A 16,066-nucleotide genomic window follows, 5' to 3' on the forward strand; every position below is an offset into this window, starting at 1 on the left:
GATGAATGAGTGCAATGTGTTAACTTTGAAGGATATTTTTTTTTATTGCTTGCTGCTCTTTTCAATTATGCATATCTGTTTATGCCCATATTTCCTCGATTAAATGTTTTTTTTATTACTGGTATTAAACTGACTACGACTGTCTACGTGTGCGTCAGTCGCGAGACTACGTATACATCTGCTGTCTTTCAACCTACTGATTTATTTTAAGCGAAGCTAGAACAGCTCACTCCACTAGACAACTGAAATTTTAACTGTATGCGTAAATTTTTGTTCCTTACTCTGAATCTGAGACGTGCTATGAATTTTCGTCAGTGCCTGTTTTGCTCTAAACGAAAACGGCAGCGGTTGACAGAATACTTTGAATATCCACCGAACAGTTTGCCATGCAGACTAGCGTCAGGTCGCGCTATACCTGCTTACAGCTTTCAAAGGCACACTGCATAAAATGGTACATATAGTTTTGTGAAAAATTTAGGGGCAAAAAGTGTTGATGTAAGTGCACCCGAAACTTCATTCGACCGTGCGCGACAGCACTGACGAAGGCGCGCGCGCTCTCGCGTGCACGCGCATTATTGACTATTTTATTGCTCATACATGATAAATCAGACGCTGATTACGTCTTCTTCCTATAAGCCATAAGGGGTGAAATATCAGGACCTACCGGTTGCAACCGATGCGGGCGGAGCGAAGAGCGAGCGCGCGTTTCCCTTGCGCGTGAACGGCTGTAGCGGAGGAGCAGCAGTGGGGCGGTGGCGACCCTACCGAGGCGCGGCGGGCGGTGGAAACAGACCCCATTGGAGAGGCCGTAAGAGAAGAGAGAAACGCGCTCTCCCTCGAGACCGGCCGTGCCGATACAAAGGGCAGAGCCACTATCATCCATCCATCCATCCATCCATCCATCCATCCGAATTTTTAGCCGCACCCGGCGGGGCATGGGCGGCGTACAAACAAAGCGTTTCGCTTGCGTTACGCGGCTAGTAGTGGGGCTGTTGTAACAGTTTTTTTATCCTTGTAATCCGACGCACTGCATAAAGTTGTCACCATGGTAAGTAATAGTTGTCGTTGTGTAAACTTACAGAACGTGCTTTCTACTTTATTTCGTTAGTCTCGTTATTAATTGGTGCCGGAGTGGGCCATTGGCGTCTGCTGTATCTTTAACAAGTCTTTTCTTTTTCCTTTTGTAGACGATCAGCAAGAACAACAAGATGCTACAGCACATCAACTACAGGATGCGTGTTATTCTTCAGGATAGCCGCATTTTTATTGGCACATTCAAGGCATTCGACAAGCATATGAACCTGATCCTGGGTGACTGTGAGGAGTTCCGTAAAGTTAAAGGAAAGAATCAAGCCAAGCATGGAGACCGTGAAGAGAAACGCGTTCTGGGCCTTGTGTTGCTTCGTGGCGAGAACATTGTATCTTTGACCGTCGAGGGACCTCCGCCCCCTGAGGTTATCTTCCTTGCGATTTTTAAATTCTGTGCGCTTTGTACGGTTTCTGCTCTTTTCCCAGACATTGACAGACAACCAGTTTTGAATTCCTTGTGAGATGACCGAAGCTGCATGGTTCAAATATGTATGGCCACTTAAGCAAGCACAGCCGTGTTAAATGCTTGTCTGTGGTTCGCTTACTGGTGCGAACGTCGGTAAAGCGGTAACCGTTGTCGCTGGTGTACCCGCACGAAGCGACGGAGCTCGGTGACAGAGCGGCGCGTTTTCAGTGTTGCTCTGTTACCGCCGCCTGCATCGCGTTTCAAAGGGGGACAGTACAGTGCTGCCAAACTACAGTGCTATGCAGACTTTGTGAAAGGTGGCTTTCTTCAGCTCTTTCGGTAATATCTAGTGACAATAGCTTTCTTGTACTTTTATTATCCTTTCAAACTTTCACTGATACAATAAATGCGCTTATATGCATGGCTCAGATGAAGCATCTGCAGGTCTAGAAGTAGAGGTGGGGGCAGAAGTAAACGGAGCGCCCAGCACTAGAATGAAAATGAGGGTCAGCACCACCTAGCTGAGCCGGCTGAAACCATAAAATTTGTACACGCATGTACATGTGGGTGGAGATACCCTCCCATTGCTCCTCTTGCCTTGCATTCGGCTGGCGTCAACTAGTGCTAATGTGTGATGGGATCGGATGGTTACACCTGTTGTAACGAGCGGGTATTTCGGAACGCGTGGGCTGCTGCTTGGATACAGTAAGACCATGAGTGTGCTGCTACCTTTAAGTTGCTTCACCTGAAACAGCAGTGCACTCTCTTCCGCTGTAGATGGCCCGCCTGTTTTGGACTTTAGTTTCCTCTGGAACTTGGTTCTCTCGCTAGCAACTGAATGTGTTTGAAATACTGGACGTGCCCTTGCAGTTTCGGGTTTGTTTAATATTGTTACTACTTACTTTCTCGTTGCTTCAGCAAAGCTCTGACAGAGCAGCTATGATGGGTGCATCCTGTCTGTCTCTTCTGCAACACACTGCATCTGTACTGAAGCCTTCTTTAGTTGCAGAACTTAAAATGAGAGGAAACTGCCACTCTTGGTGCTCTTTTTTTTGTGCGGAAATAGTACTTCACTAACAAAAATGGAAAAAAAAAACTGGCATATGTTGCAGCATCGACCTTTCTTTAGGGACTCTAGCAATTGCCATTCATGATCTGAGTTGTGCTCAGGAGAAATTAGTTTGGCCCATACCTAATACTGGGTTAGGCTTTATATACAATGTTATTGCCCACTTCCAACATGGACTTGGCCCACCCCCAAAATTGCCAAAATCCAGAACTGAGTTGACCCATGCTCAAACCTGATTAGCCCCGCTCCTAAGGTTGTCGTGGTCCAGGCTCAAAGTTTACTAATCACTGAGCTGCGAGGTGCACAGCACCACGGCAGAGAATATTCACGACGCAGCAGAATGATGGCACGCTTGTTGAAGTATGAGTCCTCGTGTACGGCGACTAAGGTTGTGTTGGTTTTGAGTCGCTGAGCTGCGAGGTGCACAACACTACTGCAGTGGCAAGTCGAGTATTTCGAGTACTTCTGGTTGCTAGTGAGATGCAAATGGGTCCTAGAGGCAACAAAAGCTCAAAACTTGCGAGTCATTTCGAGCAGAAACATGCCTACAGCTCTCTTACAAAGCGGCTTAACGGTAGTGCCGCCCCAGCGGGGTCTACCTTACCCAGGCAGTCCATGCATTTTGAAATGCCTGCTTGCTACGAAGAGCGTGACCATCCAATCATGGTATCATTAGCTTTACATTGACGCTGGCAAAACGCAAGGCAAGTGGTGTGTAGCAAGGGTTGCTCTGCGTGAGGGGTGCACCTGTGCATGGCGATTTTATTCTTTTCCCCTGCTTGGCTAGGTGGTGCTGACCCGCAGCTGTTCTGCTGGGCACTTCATTTACTTGTCCGCACCTGTACTTGCAACTGGGCATGTTGGTGCATATTCTCAAGACACGGGAGCACAAAAAAAATGTACATGGACTTCCTATGACTGTGCCTTTCTTTGCACTGCTATGTCTTCGTTCAAATAGGCTGTTCGCTCTAACCACACTAGGAAAATATAATTAGCGCGCAAGAATGCCAGATGAATGTTACCCAGATTCAAAGCCTTCTGCGAGCTGCTTCTGGGTGAAGTTTTCTACAAACTCTGTACATGAGCGACACGACGAGTGGCAGTGCTTTGGTGGCCCTCAGCTCATCATGCAACGCTATTGCATGGCAGTTCGCTTCATGTGGTTAACGCTTAAATGAAGCATGGTTTCTTTTTCTGTGTGCTGTCATGCCTTCCATATAAGAAACATCGGTCGTGAGAAAGCGCACAAGCATCCTCAGTCAACATGCAGATATAATTGGTAATTTCTTTGCGGAAGCGTGGGAAAATATTGCATACTGCATTTCATTTACTTCTGTATGATTACGAGCTTGTATTGGTGGAGGTGTTCTCTACCTTGGTGAATACGTATGGCCAGCTCATGCTGACCATAGCACCAGCACCCGGCAGCTGTATTTGTTTGCTGCAGCTGGTGTGCCCGAGGCATTTCTCCTGGGTTGCCCTGATGAATGCTTGTAAGCAGGGTGCATGCTTTGTAGCATTGCTATTGATTGTAGCATGTGCTTTTGTGTGCAGGAGGGCCTGCCCCGAGTGCCTATCCCTGGGGCTGCCCCCGGGCCCGGCATTGGTCGTGCTGCTGGCAGAGGCATTCCAGCTGCACCTGTCGGCGCTGCACCTGCAGGTATTGTTTAGAAGGAGCCAAAGGGCTTGAAAAATAATGGGTAGTTCCCAGCTGTGTAATTTGCTGTACACTGCATGACGGTTGAGAGTAATACCAGCCTTACATCAGTATCATAGTAGCCACAATGTTGGCAAACCAGGAGCACTGTGAGAAGGTGCTTATCAAAGCCTGTTCTGGCCTGTGCTGCAGAAGCTGCCATCTCTCTCCTCCACGCAATGATTCTTGGGAAATTGGCCAACATAATTGCCAGACTCTAAAGCAGCAGTGTACATGGTATTGTGTAGTGACTCTGGGTGCTCCATTGGAAAGCCTACCGGAGTGGACTACCGAAAGTTGTGCGTCTCATCGTAACACGAGTTACTTTATTTACAAATGTTGCATTGTACTCCGTGTTTATATGCACGCTGGTGAGAACTGCAGGTAGCCTTTTTATCCACGGGTTCGTCAGGAGGACTACGGATTCGAAATAACATTGCATGTCTCGGGAACTGGCTGCAGCAGTACATGTATTTGATGTCTGCATTTCCTAATTGAAGCAGACGATTTTAGTCTCGAACAATACATGCATATATCCTGACAAGCAAACATTTCGTTTCTCGAGGAATGCGCATAACAGGATACTCAACATTGGAGCGAAAGCCCCGGGCGGTATATCCGTGTAGTTCGAGCATCCCGGCATGCAGCATTTCATATGGCAGCTTTGTTGTTGGGCTAGTTGATGTGATTCCATGCTTGCGGGACTCGGCTCACAAAGGCAAAGAACAAGGACGAAGCGCGAAGCACAAGAACACGAAGGACGACGGACGAAGCGGATCAGCGCATTTCATGTGGCATAGTTGAGGGGACCCATTTGCCACACCTCGCGAAATACCCGTTTGCATTGTAGCGGTGGCAGCTCCTAGGGCACCAGCCCATCTAAGGTCCAAAGTTCCATCCATTTTCTGCGCACAGCACGCACCTCAGGTTTCTAGCTCGGGCATCGCGTAGCGAAGGCATTCCTCCAGAGCTACCAGAGAGAGCGAAAATGCAACCGAAACCAGCTACCGCCTGCCGCTTGCCGTGTCATGTGATGGCTAATTTCCCATGATGCTTTCCATTTATATTTTTTATGACTAGGCTTCACTCCATGCCCGCGGCACTTCCTCCTAGTTTTTTTCTTCCTCCATGGCTGTGTGTCATGTCACCATCATGGTGGCTGCTGTGGCAGGTCCAAGTGATCTGTGCCTGCTTTTAGTGTGCAAGCTCTCTCATGCCAGACCTCAGTCAACTGGCTCTGAAAATTCGACCTTGAATTGAGATGGATACTGTGCCTTACTTTCCCCCTAAAAAACAGTTTAAATAAAGCAAGAAATTGCAGAACTAAAAGGTGGTGTGACGACCTATGTGGGTGTCCATTAAAAAGAGAAACAAATATTTTGCCTTGCTTTACCTCAGAAAAATTAAAAAAAATACCAGAATGAAAAGGTGGTGTTAAAGTACAGGGCTGGAACAACTGCACCAATTGCGCCATTTTGATACAGCTGCATATTTCTGCGCCGTGAGTGTGAAATTCGTTAAATTTGCATCACGCTGTGCCAAAATGCCCCGAGTAGCCGCAAAAGTTCGCCATACTCTGGGACACCTTTTGCGGCCATGATATAATAATAATAATTGGTTCACAAGAAGGGAAAGGCACATATCTATCACACTTGTTCCTGTGGACACCTGAACTGTGCCATAGGGGAGGAAGGTGGGAGAGAAAGTGGAAGGAGAGAAAGAGGAGCCGTAGTGGAGGGCTACGGAGTAATTTCGACCTCCTAGGGATCTTTAACGTGCGCTGACATTGCACGGCACATGGAAGCCTTTTCGTTTCGCCTCCATCGAAATGCAGCCACCGCGGTCGGGATCGAACCAGGGTATTCCGCACAGTAGTCGGGCGTTTTACCACTGCACCACCCCGGCGGGGCAACCATGATATGGCCAGTCACGATTTTTTTCAGACACTGTAGCGTACGTCACTGGCCTTTTAGTTTTGAGATGGCACCATGCTGTTCTAACACCTACTCATGTTTTTCTCTTTTGCGTCCACGTGGTTCCTCCACTCTTACGTTGAAGCGTTGCGGTTTGAGGATGCTTCACTGTACGGGTCACGGTCTGTGCAGTGAAGAACCCCATAACGCAAAGGGGGCATTTGCAACGAGGCACCACTTACAGCATCGCACTGAGAAAAGGGTCATGGTGGTATATGCGATTTTGGACCAATACTTCTACACTGTGTTTTAAGCGCCGCATGCTTATGTATCTCTAGCTTTTATGCGGCTCTTGAAAGTTTTCATTATTTTGTTGGGCTATTCATGTACAGCAAGGTTGTTTTTATGCCTTCTTGTCGATAGACTCACTTTCCTGTTGTCAGATAGTGTTGGAGGTGCATCAGTTATGGCTTCTGTGTTTGTGCTAATATGACGAAGTGGTACGTGTGGAAATAATTTCAGGTGTCAGCAGGTCTGAAAATGTGCAACAGCCTTAGATTTCGAATTCCTTAATGCTGTAGTGAGCGCAAGACTGCCAAAATTAACATTTACGGATGCTAGACCATTAGAGTACTACAGTGAAATCTCGTTATAATGAACAGTTAAAAAATAGAAAATAGTTCGCTATATCCATAGTTCGTAATACTATAAAATTTCGTACAAAATACATGCAAGCGCAGCAAAATTGTTGCAAAATACATGCAACAATATCAACGGTACGAGGCATCATTCGGCAATGTCTGAAGAGAATTGAATGATAACATGGGAGCGGATACACGGTCGAATGATATAGAGTGTATTTTCTGCTATGCCAAATATTACGGCGATGGCTGTTTCGCTACTTTTGTTTCCCGCATACCATAAGTGAGTTAAATCCAGTCATTACGCACACAATCGTGATTATTCCAAAGCAAGAAATGAAAGGACATGTTCTTCAGCCGTCTTTTGTGGGTAAGGGCCCTGCTGAGCTTTTTTAAAAGCACGACTTCTCATATTGCCATACCGATTACATTGTAGCATTGTTGAGATTTTAGCAGGGAATCGTAAGCAGCCGCTCGTTATCGTTGAGGCGCCAGATGATCAGCCCGATGAAAAAACTGGTCGACTTTCGGGCATTCACCGTGTTTACGCTGTGTGAGGTCGATTGTTATATCGTCTTCATAACCAGATAATCCAGACAGCAGTTTATCGATTTGCCGCAACCATCCATACTATTTTTCTCCATTGCGTCAATCAGCGTGCAGACGCGAGCACATCGAGCAGGGCGAAGCAGCTTCTCTGCAGCGCACGTCCCGCTGTGCTTGCCGGGATTGCACCCCTGCGAACCACCGATTTTCTGGGTACGTGACGGGGCAGCGAAAAACTGCCCCACCAAGGGGCGCTTCCGGTGATTGAGGACAGTGGGTCTGCACCAGTGCGGTTGATCGAGGATAGATGGTGCGCACCGGGGCGCCCCGGTGCGCACTGGTGCGGGCGATCGAGGATGCTGTTAGAAAAATGGTTGCCCCTTTTGACGGAGGGCTATATTTTGCGGACTGCTGTTGCAGGAGCGGGTTATGGAATTAGGATTGAGTCAAGTCTAAACTGGCCTCTAAAAAACGTACATGTCATAAACCAGCATTTCATGGCGTGCAGAGGACGTCTGGAAGAAGCGACGCGTTGACGCCAGTATGCATGCCATAGAAGGGATTCGACTCCTCCTAACACCACGCCGCTTGCTTGTCCGGGTGCGCACAGCTCCTTGAAAACCTTGAAAACCCTTGAATTTCAGAATTTCGTTTTCAAGGCCCTTGAATATCCTGGCATTTTTGCTGCTTCTTGAAAATCCCTGAATTCCTAGCGTACTGCATACAAATGTTTATTAATCAGAAGAAAACACAGTTTAAATATTTGTATTTTAATAATGTGTTTCGTATCTGTATTTCAGGCGTAAAAAATCAGTTTGTGCTAATATAGCCAACGTTGTGTGACTGTTAGCCACATTGGAGCCACTCGCTCTGAAGCCAGCTTGAGCAGATTCAATCCAATCTGATTGTGGCGCTTTGTTATGCTGGTTGATGGCATTGTATTTTTACGTCGGTTCTGTACCCGACTCGTTGCGGCTGAAGCATTCGACTGCCTAAGCTAATGCCTTGGAAATGCAAATTTCAAACCCCGCCGGGGTGGCGCAGTGGTTACGACGCTCGACTACTGTTCCCAAGGACGTGGGTTCGAATCCCGGCCTCGGCGGCAGCTTTTTGATAGAGGCGAAAAGCAAGGCGCCCGTGTGCTGTGCGATGTCAGTGCACGTTAAAGAACCCCAGGTGGTCGAAATTTCTGGAGTCCTCCACAACGGCGTCTGTCATAGCCTGAGCTGCTTTGGGACGTTAAACCCCACAAACAACAGCAAATTTCAAGGCACGTGGCTTCGCAACAACGCTTACAAAGACTAGATTGCACCAGATACGACGAGTGAGCACCGCGCAAGATGCAGGCCTTGCAGTAAGACCTTCAATATAACCAGCATGGGCAAGTCTGCGTTAAAGAGCCATATGAAGAGTGCTAAGCATGCTGGTGTGATGAAGATTGCAGCCAACAGCTCGGTGCGAAAGTATAGTAGAACCCGGTTATATCGAACCCGGATATATCGAATTTTGGTTATATCGAACTCACGAAATATCCCCTTGAAAATCCCATGTAAAAGTATAGGAAAGCCGCGTCATATATCGAACTCAATTTCACCGGTCGTTCGATATATCGAACTCAGCGCCACGCACTGGAAAGTGTGCCTTCCCCAAAGACGATCGCATTACCCTTGGCCGTTTGCCGCGTGATGTTTTCAAGCCACGTGCGGAAGGAATGAGAGGGGACAGTTCGGCGACGGCTGGTCTGGGCAGCGGCGCCGCGCCCATTCCCCAAAGGCGCGCGCATCTGCAGTTGTCGTTTCCCGCGCTCCAACACATGACGTTTGCAAGCCATGTGCGTGGGTGTGCCCATTCTTTTGCTGAGCTATCTCTCTCCTTCAGCACGTGCAACGCATGCGCCAAGCCAGCTCAGCCCATTTTCAGACAGACGTCGGACGGACGCTTTCTCCAACGTGTGTTGCGAACCCTCTGCATGCGGCGGCGGACGTGGCTATGGCGCCTGCGGATGTTAAGAAGCGGCAGTTTTTTTTTTTCTTTTTTGCGAGAGTCATCCTTTCTTATCGTTGTGCTGTACCATCGGCGTAGCGTAAGATATGGCGGCTGCGGACGTTAAGAAGCGGCAGGGTATATATTTTTTTTTTTTTTTTTGCGGGGATGTTTATTTATTATTATTTTTTTTATCGTTTATCCTTGTATGTATGAATCAGCGAAAGCACACGGTCAGCTGCTGCGATCATGACGCCTGCCCCAAGCGCGGCGCGATAAATCGAACCAGGCTTGCGCAATCAAGCCATCACGGGCACTCTGCCAAGTTCGCTCCCCGCCACCGCAGGAGCTATCAAAAGATAAACGCGCCCCGACGTTATCGCTGCGCAGCATCTTGGCACGCTGCCAATGAGCTGTGGATGAGACGACCGAAACGGTCTGACGCGCGCCATCGCCATGCAAGCGAAAATGCTCCCGATTTCGCTATTTCTGTCGCCGCGGCGACACAGAAACCTTGTTTTGAGCTGCCGCGGTCGCTCGAGCGGCGAGAGGGATGCATCTCCAACAAGTTTGAAAATTTTCGCTCTGTAGCTGCCACTTGTCGCTTAGATCGCTCAGTCGCTTGCATGTGAGCGAGGTGGCCTTAACGCTTTTTTTTTTTTTTTCAAGTTCCCGGGTGCAAAAGTGGAGGGTGGGTTCATTATGCGAGCGGGTTGATTACGCGACAAATACGGTATCGTTTTTTCGCATCGTAAGTACAGTCTCAAGCCGATTTCTGTATATCGAATTATCGATATATCGAACTATTTCGCGATCCCCTTCGAGTTCATTATATCCGGGTTCGACTGTATTTAGTTCTAAGTACGAGCCAAAAGTCAGCCGTCCCACCTCCTTCGCAATCGGGAAAGCTAGATGATGCTTGCAAGGCACAAGAGTTGGTGACGAACGCAGAGATTCTGTGGACTTTGAAGGTTGTCACATCGCATTTCTCCTGTCGGTCATCATCGAAAGCAGGCCAGCTATTCCAGCGTATGTTCCCGGACAGTGACGTGGCCAAAGCATTTTCTTGTGGAGACAAAAAAATGTGCCTACAGGACGTGCCATGGTTTGAGGCCCTTCTTTTTATCTGCTTTGCAGCGGGAGATAAAAGATTGGGATTACTACGTGGTACTCTTCGACGAGTCCACAAACGACTGTCTCCAGCGGAAACAAATGGAGGTTCACATCCGGTTCTGGAATTCGTCTTACAAGACGCCAACTATACCTCGGTGTTTATGGGGCACTCGACATCCGAGGACATCCAAGGAAAGCTGCTGAGTGCGCTCGAGCCTTTCCCTCTTGAGAAAATTCTTCAGATTTCAATGGATGGTCCCAATATTGACCTTAAGCTACTCAACAATTTCCAAGAGCACTTGCATCAAGCATACCAAGTTCAATGTCTGGACATTGGAACTTGCGGCCTCCACACCATGCACAACGCCTACAGGGCAGGTGTTACAGCAAGTAAGTGGGGAGTTGACTGTCTGCTCTCCAGTCTGAGCGCGCTTTACTATGGTTCTTTTGCAAGGAGGGAAGACTTCTCAGCAGTTACCGGTCAGGAGACTTTTCCCCTGAACTTGCACACCGGTTTCACCGGCTTGCACCGCTTGCTGTTGCACCGGCTTCAGCAGATACGTATGCTGAAAAGGCAGAGGCAGCTAATGATCTGAAGTAAATTGTCAGATCCAATAGCCTGAAGAAGGCTGCACAAAGCAAGACTGAGGAACTGTGTAGCCTCAACGAGAAGATTCAGGAAAAGCGGCAGGAGCTCTCCTGAAGCTGCCATTAGCAGTTTTGCAGAATGAATTGCTCTTCGACATTGGTGCAATGCATTGCAGGGTATTTTTCAAGACTGAACATTTTTTAATTATTTTGGCTTAGTGCAGTACTGGCTTTATTATGTTGGCTTAGTGCAATACAAGCTGTTCCTTGAAATGTTTCTTGATACTTGATATTGAAAACTGCTGCATGTAGCATTGTGTTGAGTCCTTGAAAATACTCCAACTGGGCCTTGAAATTCCTTGAATATCCTTGAATTTGCCTGTTTTGAATTTGTACAAACCCTGTTGTCGGACGCCCGAGACACCTTGCATTGCGGCGCCGTTCAGCAGAGCAGCCAGTGGTCAAGTTTCACCAATGCTGTCATCAACAAAAGCCACAAGCGCTGTTTCTCCCTCACTTGCACGTGCGCTGTTCGTTTCTGCACTTCTCTCACATTTCTTTCACTTTGAAAAACTCAAGCCTGCTTTGAGCCTCCATGCTTTTAACCCTGTAAATCTGTGTCTAGCCAGGCCAGAGCATTACATGCCCTTTCTTTTTTATTTGTGGGCAGAAGTTTCATGGGCCCTGAAAATCACTTTGCGGATCTCCCTGCCTGCATGGACGAGTGCATAAAGTGAAGTATTTTGTTGCGTGCAGGTCTTCAGGGTCCCGTGCGGGGTGTTGGTGGACCATCAGCCCAGGTGATGGCCCCACAAGCAGGTCGCGGTGGTGCGCCCTTGCCACCTGGCGCTGTGGGTGTGTCGGCACCGCCACAGGTGCGGCCGCCTGGTGCCATGGGTATGCGAGGGCCCCCTGGCATGATGGGTGGACCCCCAGGCATGATGGGTCGGGGCATGCCCCCACCGCCACCAGGTGGGATACCGATGGGAGGCCGGCCACCCATGGGACCCCCTCCGCCTGGCATGCGTGGGCCCCCTCCACCTGGCATGATGCGGCCAGGTGAGTCTTCCTTCACCGATTTCTCTGAATTGTTTTCTCTCAGAAGATTCACATGATCCTCTAAGCTAAATGAGTGTGTCCAGAGTGTGTTACAGATTTATTCAAAACCTGCGATATCTTGGTGCTGTCGTTGCTTGTAAATTGTAAAGCGAATCGGACATGTCCATAGTAGAGCATTACAGAGTTCAATACATTTTACTAATCAGCCTTTTGAAGGCTTTGAGTACCAACTTTTTTGTTTCTTGAGATATTTGAATGAAATTTTCAGGGTAGGCTTATAGTACAAACATTTGAAGAGCTACAAAGTTTCGTGGAGCTTGGCTCACTGGTTCTCAAGTTAGAGGAGCATATCAAGGTGGTTTACATAGGTCCTTTAGGACAGGCATGGAGAATTTGTAAAACGTGCTGGCACTGTGAAATTCATTATGGTCATTCCTGGATAGTTACCCCAGGGTAAGACAATTCTCTTTTTGCAAATTTCCTCGCTAAAAAATTTAAGCACAGTCCCAAAATCAGTGTTATTAATCAGGCCTGCATTAACCAAATTTTAATTGTATGTCATTAATTCCAGCTACAATGTCTTCCTGAAAAAATGAAATTGTCTTGCCCTCAGAAATTTATTGAGGTATGGAATAAAAGAAACCTCATAAAAATTTGATCAGCAGTTCCAGAGATATGGCTATCCTAAGCATGCACAAAACAATATGTTGGGCGAGTTACATTCATAATAACAGCGCACTTGATAACACTAACAAGTTGTGTCCTCGTTTGTGTTGTCAAGTGCACTGTTATTGTGGATAAGCAGGCACACTGTAACAGATGCGAGGACGCTGCAGGCGTTGATGCAGTCGGTGCTGCGTGGTTCGCCATGTGGACGGCCTTCACTTCCAGTGCACTGAACGCGTGTCGCATCTTGAGGTATCGTGAGTGACCACGCAACGTTTTACACGTTACACGAAACTGTTTAGAGGGCACGATGAGAAATCGTAAATATGAAGATGGCAAAAATGGCGAAAGGCAAACAGAATGCACAAAGTACAAAGACAGCCAACAACGAGAGCAATGAGCTGGAGCAGACAATGCGCGGGGTTAGCCGACGGAGATCATCGCTTCAGTGGGTGCAGCAGCCAATAGCAGTCTCTCGATCCCCCACGTTCTCGTTGAGCGCGCGCTTTGCCCAATTGCAGCCTTGAATTTGGGCGTGGGAAACTTGAAAGCCGCCACAGGGTTCCCAATCGGAAGAAAGCCATGCCTCGACCGCGTCGCCGTCGCTGCCATTGGGGTGGCAAAAGAAAGCGCAAGAATTCACAAACAAAAGACCAAGATGGCAGCGCTCAGTTCGGCGAGAAAGGAATGGCGCGCGTGCAAAGTATGAGTATTTTTGATGCTTACTCGCTGCTTCGCGGCTGCTGCCGCCTGTTATGTAATTAATTTCCGGTATTTCTACGATAAGTTGAGCATTGATAATTAACAGAAAGGGTAGTTTATATGACATACTACCAGAATATACAGTCGAACCACGATATAACGAACCTCAGCGTAACGAAATATGCGATGTAACAAATTCTTCTTATTTCCCATTCTCTGCCCCATTGAAAACCATTTATTTTTTTTTGTGATTTAATAAAGTAATTTTATGCTGCATTTTCAATTTAACGAATTTCTTGCGCATCACATGCAACTATTAGCAGCCACCTTGACGATTGGATGAGAATTAAAACTTCAGCCCTGACACACTGCATTTTAAAATTTACATCTGCTCTTTTATGCACTAATTTTGCCAGCAGTATGGGATCTGCGAGCGAAACAAAATGATGATGACAGGCGTACTGCCGCACCTTTCGTCGTGTGCATACAAAACCCGCGGTGCGGAAGTTTTAGGACGCGTTATGCCATGATATCACTGGCCAATCGGAACAACAAAGCTTTAAGGAGGGACAGTGCTGTTTGCGGCCGAAAATCCGCCTAAAAATCTGATTTTTTAATTTTATGTTTTCGCGGTCCCGGGACGTTTTCGCAACTATCTGCACATTTTGGTTGAAAAATACCGCTTATTTTTCACGTTACAGCGTTCCAAAGTTGCGAATTTGACCGTTCGGCCCATTGAGGTCAAATCGTGCTGAGTTTTGATCGGCCACAGTTCGAGAAATACGCACTCTACCAGCATCATTTTGGTCTCGTTCGAAAGAGCATGATTCAGGCTATTCCCACCCTACGTCACGATCAGCATCCTTGACCGAAGCGGAAAACAAAGTGACCAATTTGCGTGAAACACTCGCTGCTGTTGGGCTCCAAAAGCATGTGACCCAAATGACCACTTTTGGCCGGCTGCAGGCGTCGACTGCTTGCTGCTTGGCGCTATTTTGAAAAGGTCGCGCAGTTAGGCCTAGCTAGTTTATCAACATTCCGTTGCCGCGACCACAGCGTAGAACAGGAAAAATTTAGGTTTGAGCTTGATACTGGCCTAAAAACAGAAGAAAAAGATAAGAGGTGCTGGGTGATGCAGCAATCCTGTTATCAGCAATCCTGTTATCAGCAATTGCCAATGCTCTGGGATGGGCTAGTAAAGGCGTAGCCAGTGGTGCTCTGCAGGACAGGCGATTCCTGCTGCATCCTAATTATGATGATGCAGATGAAAAAGTGATACCTAAGCAGTTTACATGGTCGCGACAGATCGAGCACTCAGGAAAGTTAGTGGCGCAGCTGCGATCGTGAAACAGCGTCACACGCCGCATGCGGAATCTCAAACTTTGTCAAAATAAATTTGCTTCTGAGTTGTAGGGGCAATTATCTTAATGGGAAATGGTGCATTCACTCATTTTATCGAGTTGCTGTTAGCCTTGGTAATTTGAAAATGTGCCTAAAACGTTTTCGGCGATTTCTCACAATTGAATTTTGGACACAGTCACCAGATCAATATTTCTGGTCCTGCTCTTGCTACAGTTAATTTTTTTTGCTAGAAAGCTAACTTCATTTATCTTTTGACACCAAGGTAAATGTAATAATCATGCAGGAAAATTGACTGAAAAGATTGTCTTGGCACCAAAATGAACCTTTACTTTGAGGTTTTTTTTTTTATGGTGTAAGTTTGGCTCAAATGAGTATAGAACATTAATTTTTGCTTTAATTTACTTTCCAACCATTTCTGATCATATTGATTTGTCAGACCTTGTCTGACGTGTTTTTCCTTGTTTTCTCAAAAGAGCATTTTTGAGGGTGCTGCAATTTTGGAGGAGCGGTATCTCTTGGAACTATTTGCGCTATTGCTTTCATTTTTTCTTTGCTGAAAAGGTACTTTCTTGAAAAGTGCAATAAGACTCAAATATATGCAATTATGATGAGGCAACATTTACAAAACTAATTATTTATAATGTGTGTCAGCTCGAGCTTTTCCACAGAAAAGTTTGATGTACTCTAACACAAGTTCAAATTAATCTAGCACCTCGATTCTTAGTTAGTTGCACTCTGTGATATTTCTAGATCATTTAGGCAGGCTCATTTTCAGCATGCCCTAGTGTGTATAGTTATTAGCTCACCTCCATATGAAGAACATTAATGAGGCAAAATTTCGAAAACTATGTACTCTACAAAAAAAGAAAAAAAAAAAACAATTATATATTTGAAATCATCATGTCAAAATAGATAATTAAATAAAAAAGCGACACACTGGACTGCGACGGCGGGGAAACGGAGGGACGTGCTAACTACCGTATTTACTCGCATAATGCTCGCACTCGCGTAATGCTTGCACCCCCAGCACTGGCCGTCAAAAATGTTTTTTCTCCCATCTCATACCGTATTTACTCGATTGTAACGCGCCCTCGATTGTAACGCGCACCCGTTTTTCGTGACCCCCACCCCCGAAAAAAAAAAAAGCTCCGATTGTAACGCGCACCCGTTCTCCGCGAAAAAGAGTACCGCGCACCTAATGCTTTCATACAGCAATACACCTTCGTCTCGTTT

The 16,066-nt window shown here is 46.8% G+C and overlaps 1 protein-coding gene across 1 annotated transcript in view; it reads left to right on the top strand.

The window, feature by feature from the left end:
• Positions 1 to 894: 894 nt before the first annotated feature.
• LOC146205083 (small nuclear ribonucleoprotein-associated protein B-like) overlaps positions 895 to 16,066 on the top strand; it is a 34,632-nt gene continuing 19,460 nt past the window's right edge. The window contains exons 1-4 of the mRNA XM_084589769.1: positions 895 to 1,048; positions 1,188 to 1,454; positions 4,119 to 4,224; positions 11,801 to 12,103. Coding sequence (XP_084445895.1) covers positions 1,046 to 1,048; positions 1,188 to 1,454; positions 4,119 to 4,224; positions 11,801 to 12,103 — 679 coding nt within the window. The 5' untranslated portion in view covers positions 895 to 1,045. The remainder of the gene's footprint in view (positions 1,049 to 1,187; positions 1,455 to 4,118; positions 4,225 to 11,800; positions 12,104 to 16,066) is intronic.

Source organism: Amblyomma maculatum, chromosome 1, assembly GCF_055883805.1.
Source record: "Amblyomma maculatum isolate TAMU_Amacu chromosome 1, ASM5588380v1, whole genome shotgun sequence".
NCBI lineage: Eukaryota > Metazoa > Arthropoda > Arachnida > Ixodida > Ixodidae > Amblyomma > Amblyomma maculatum.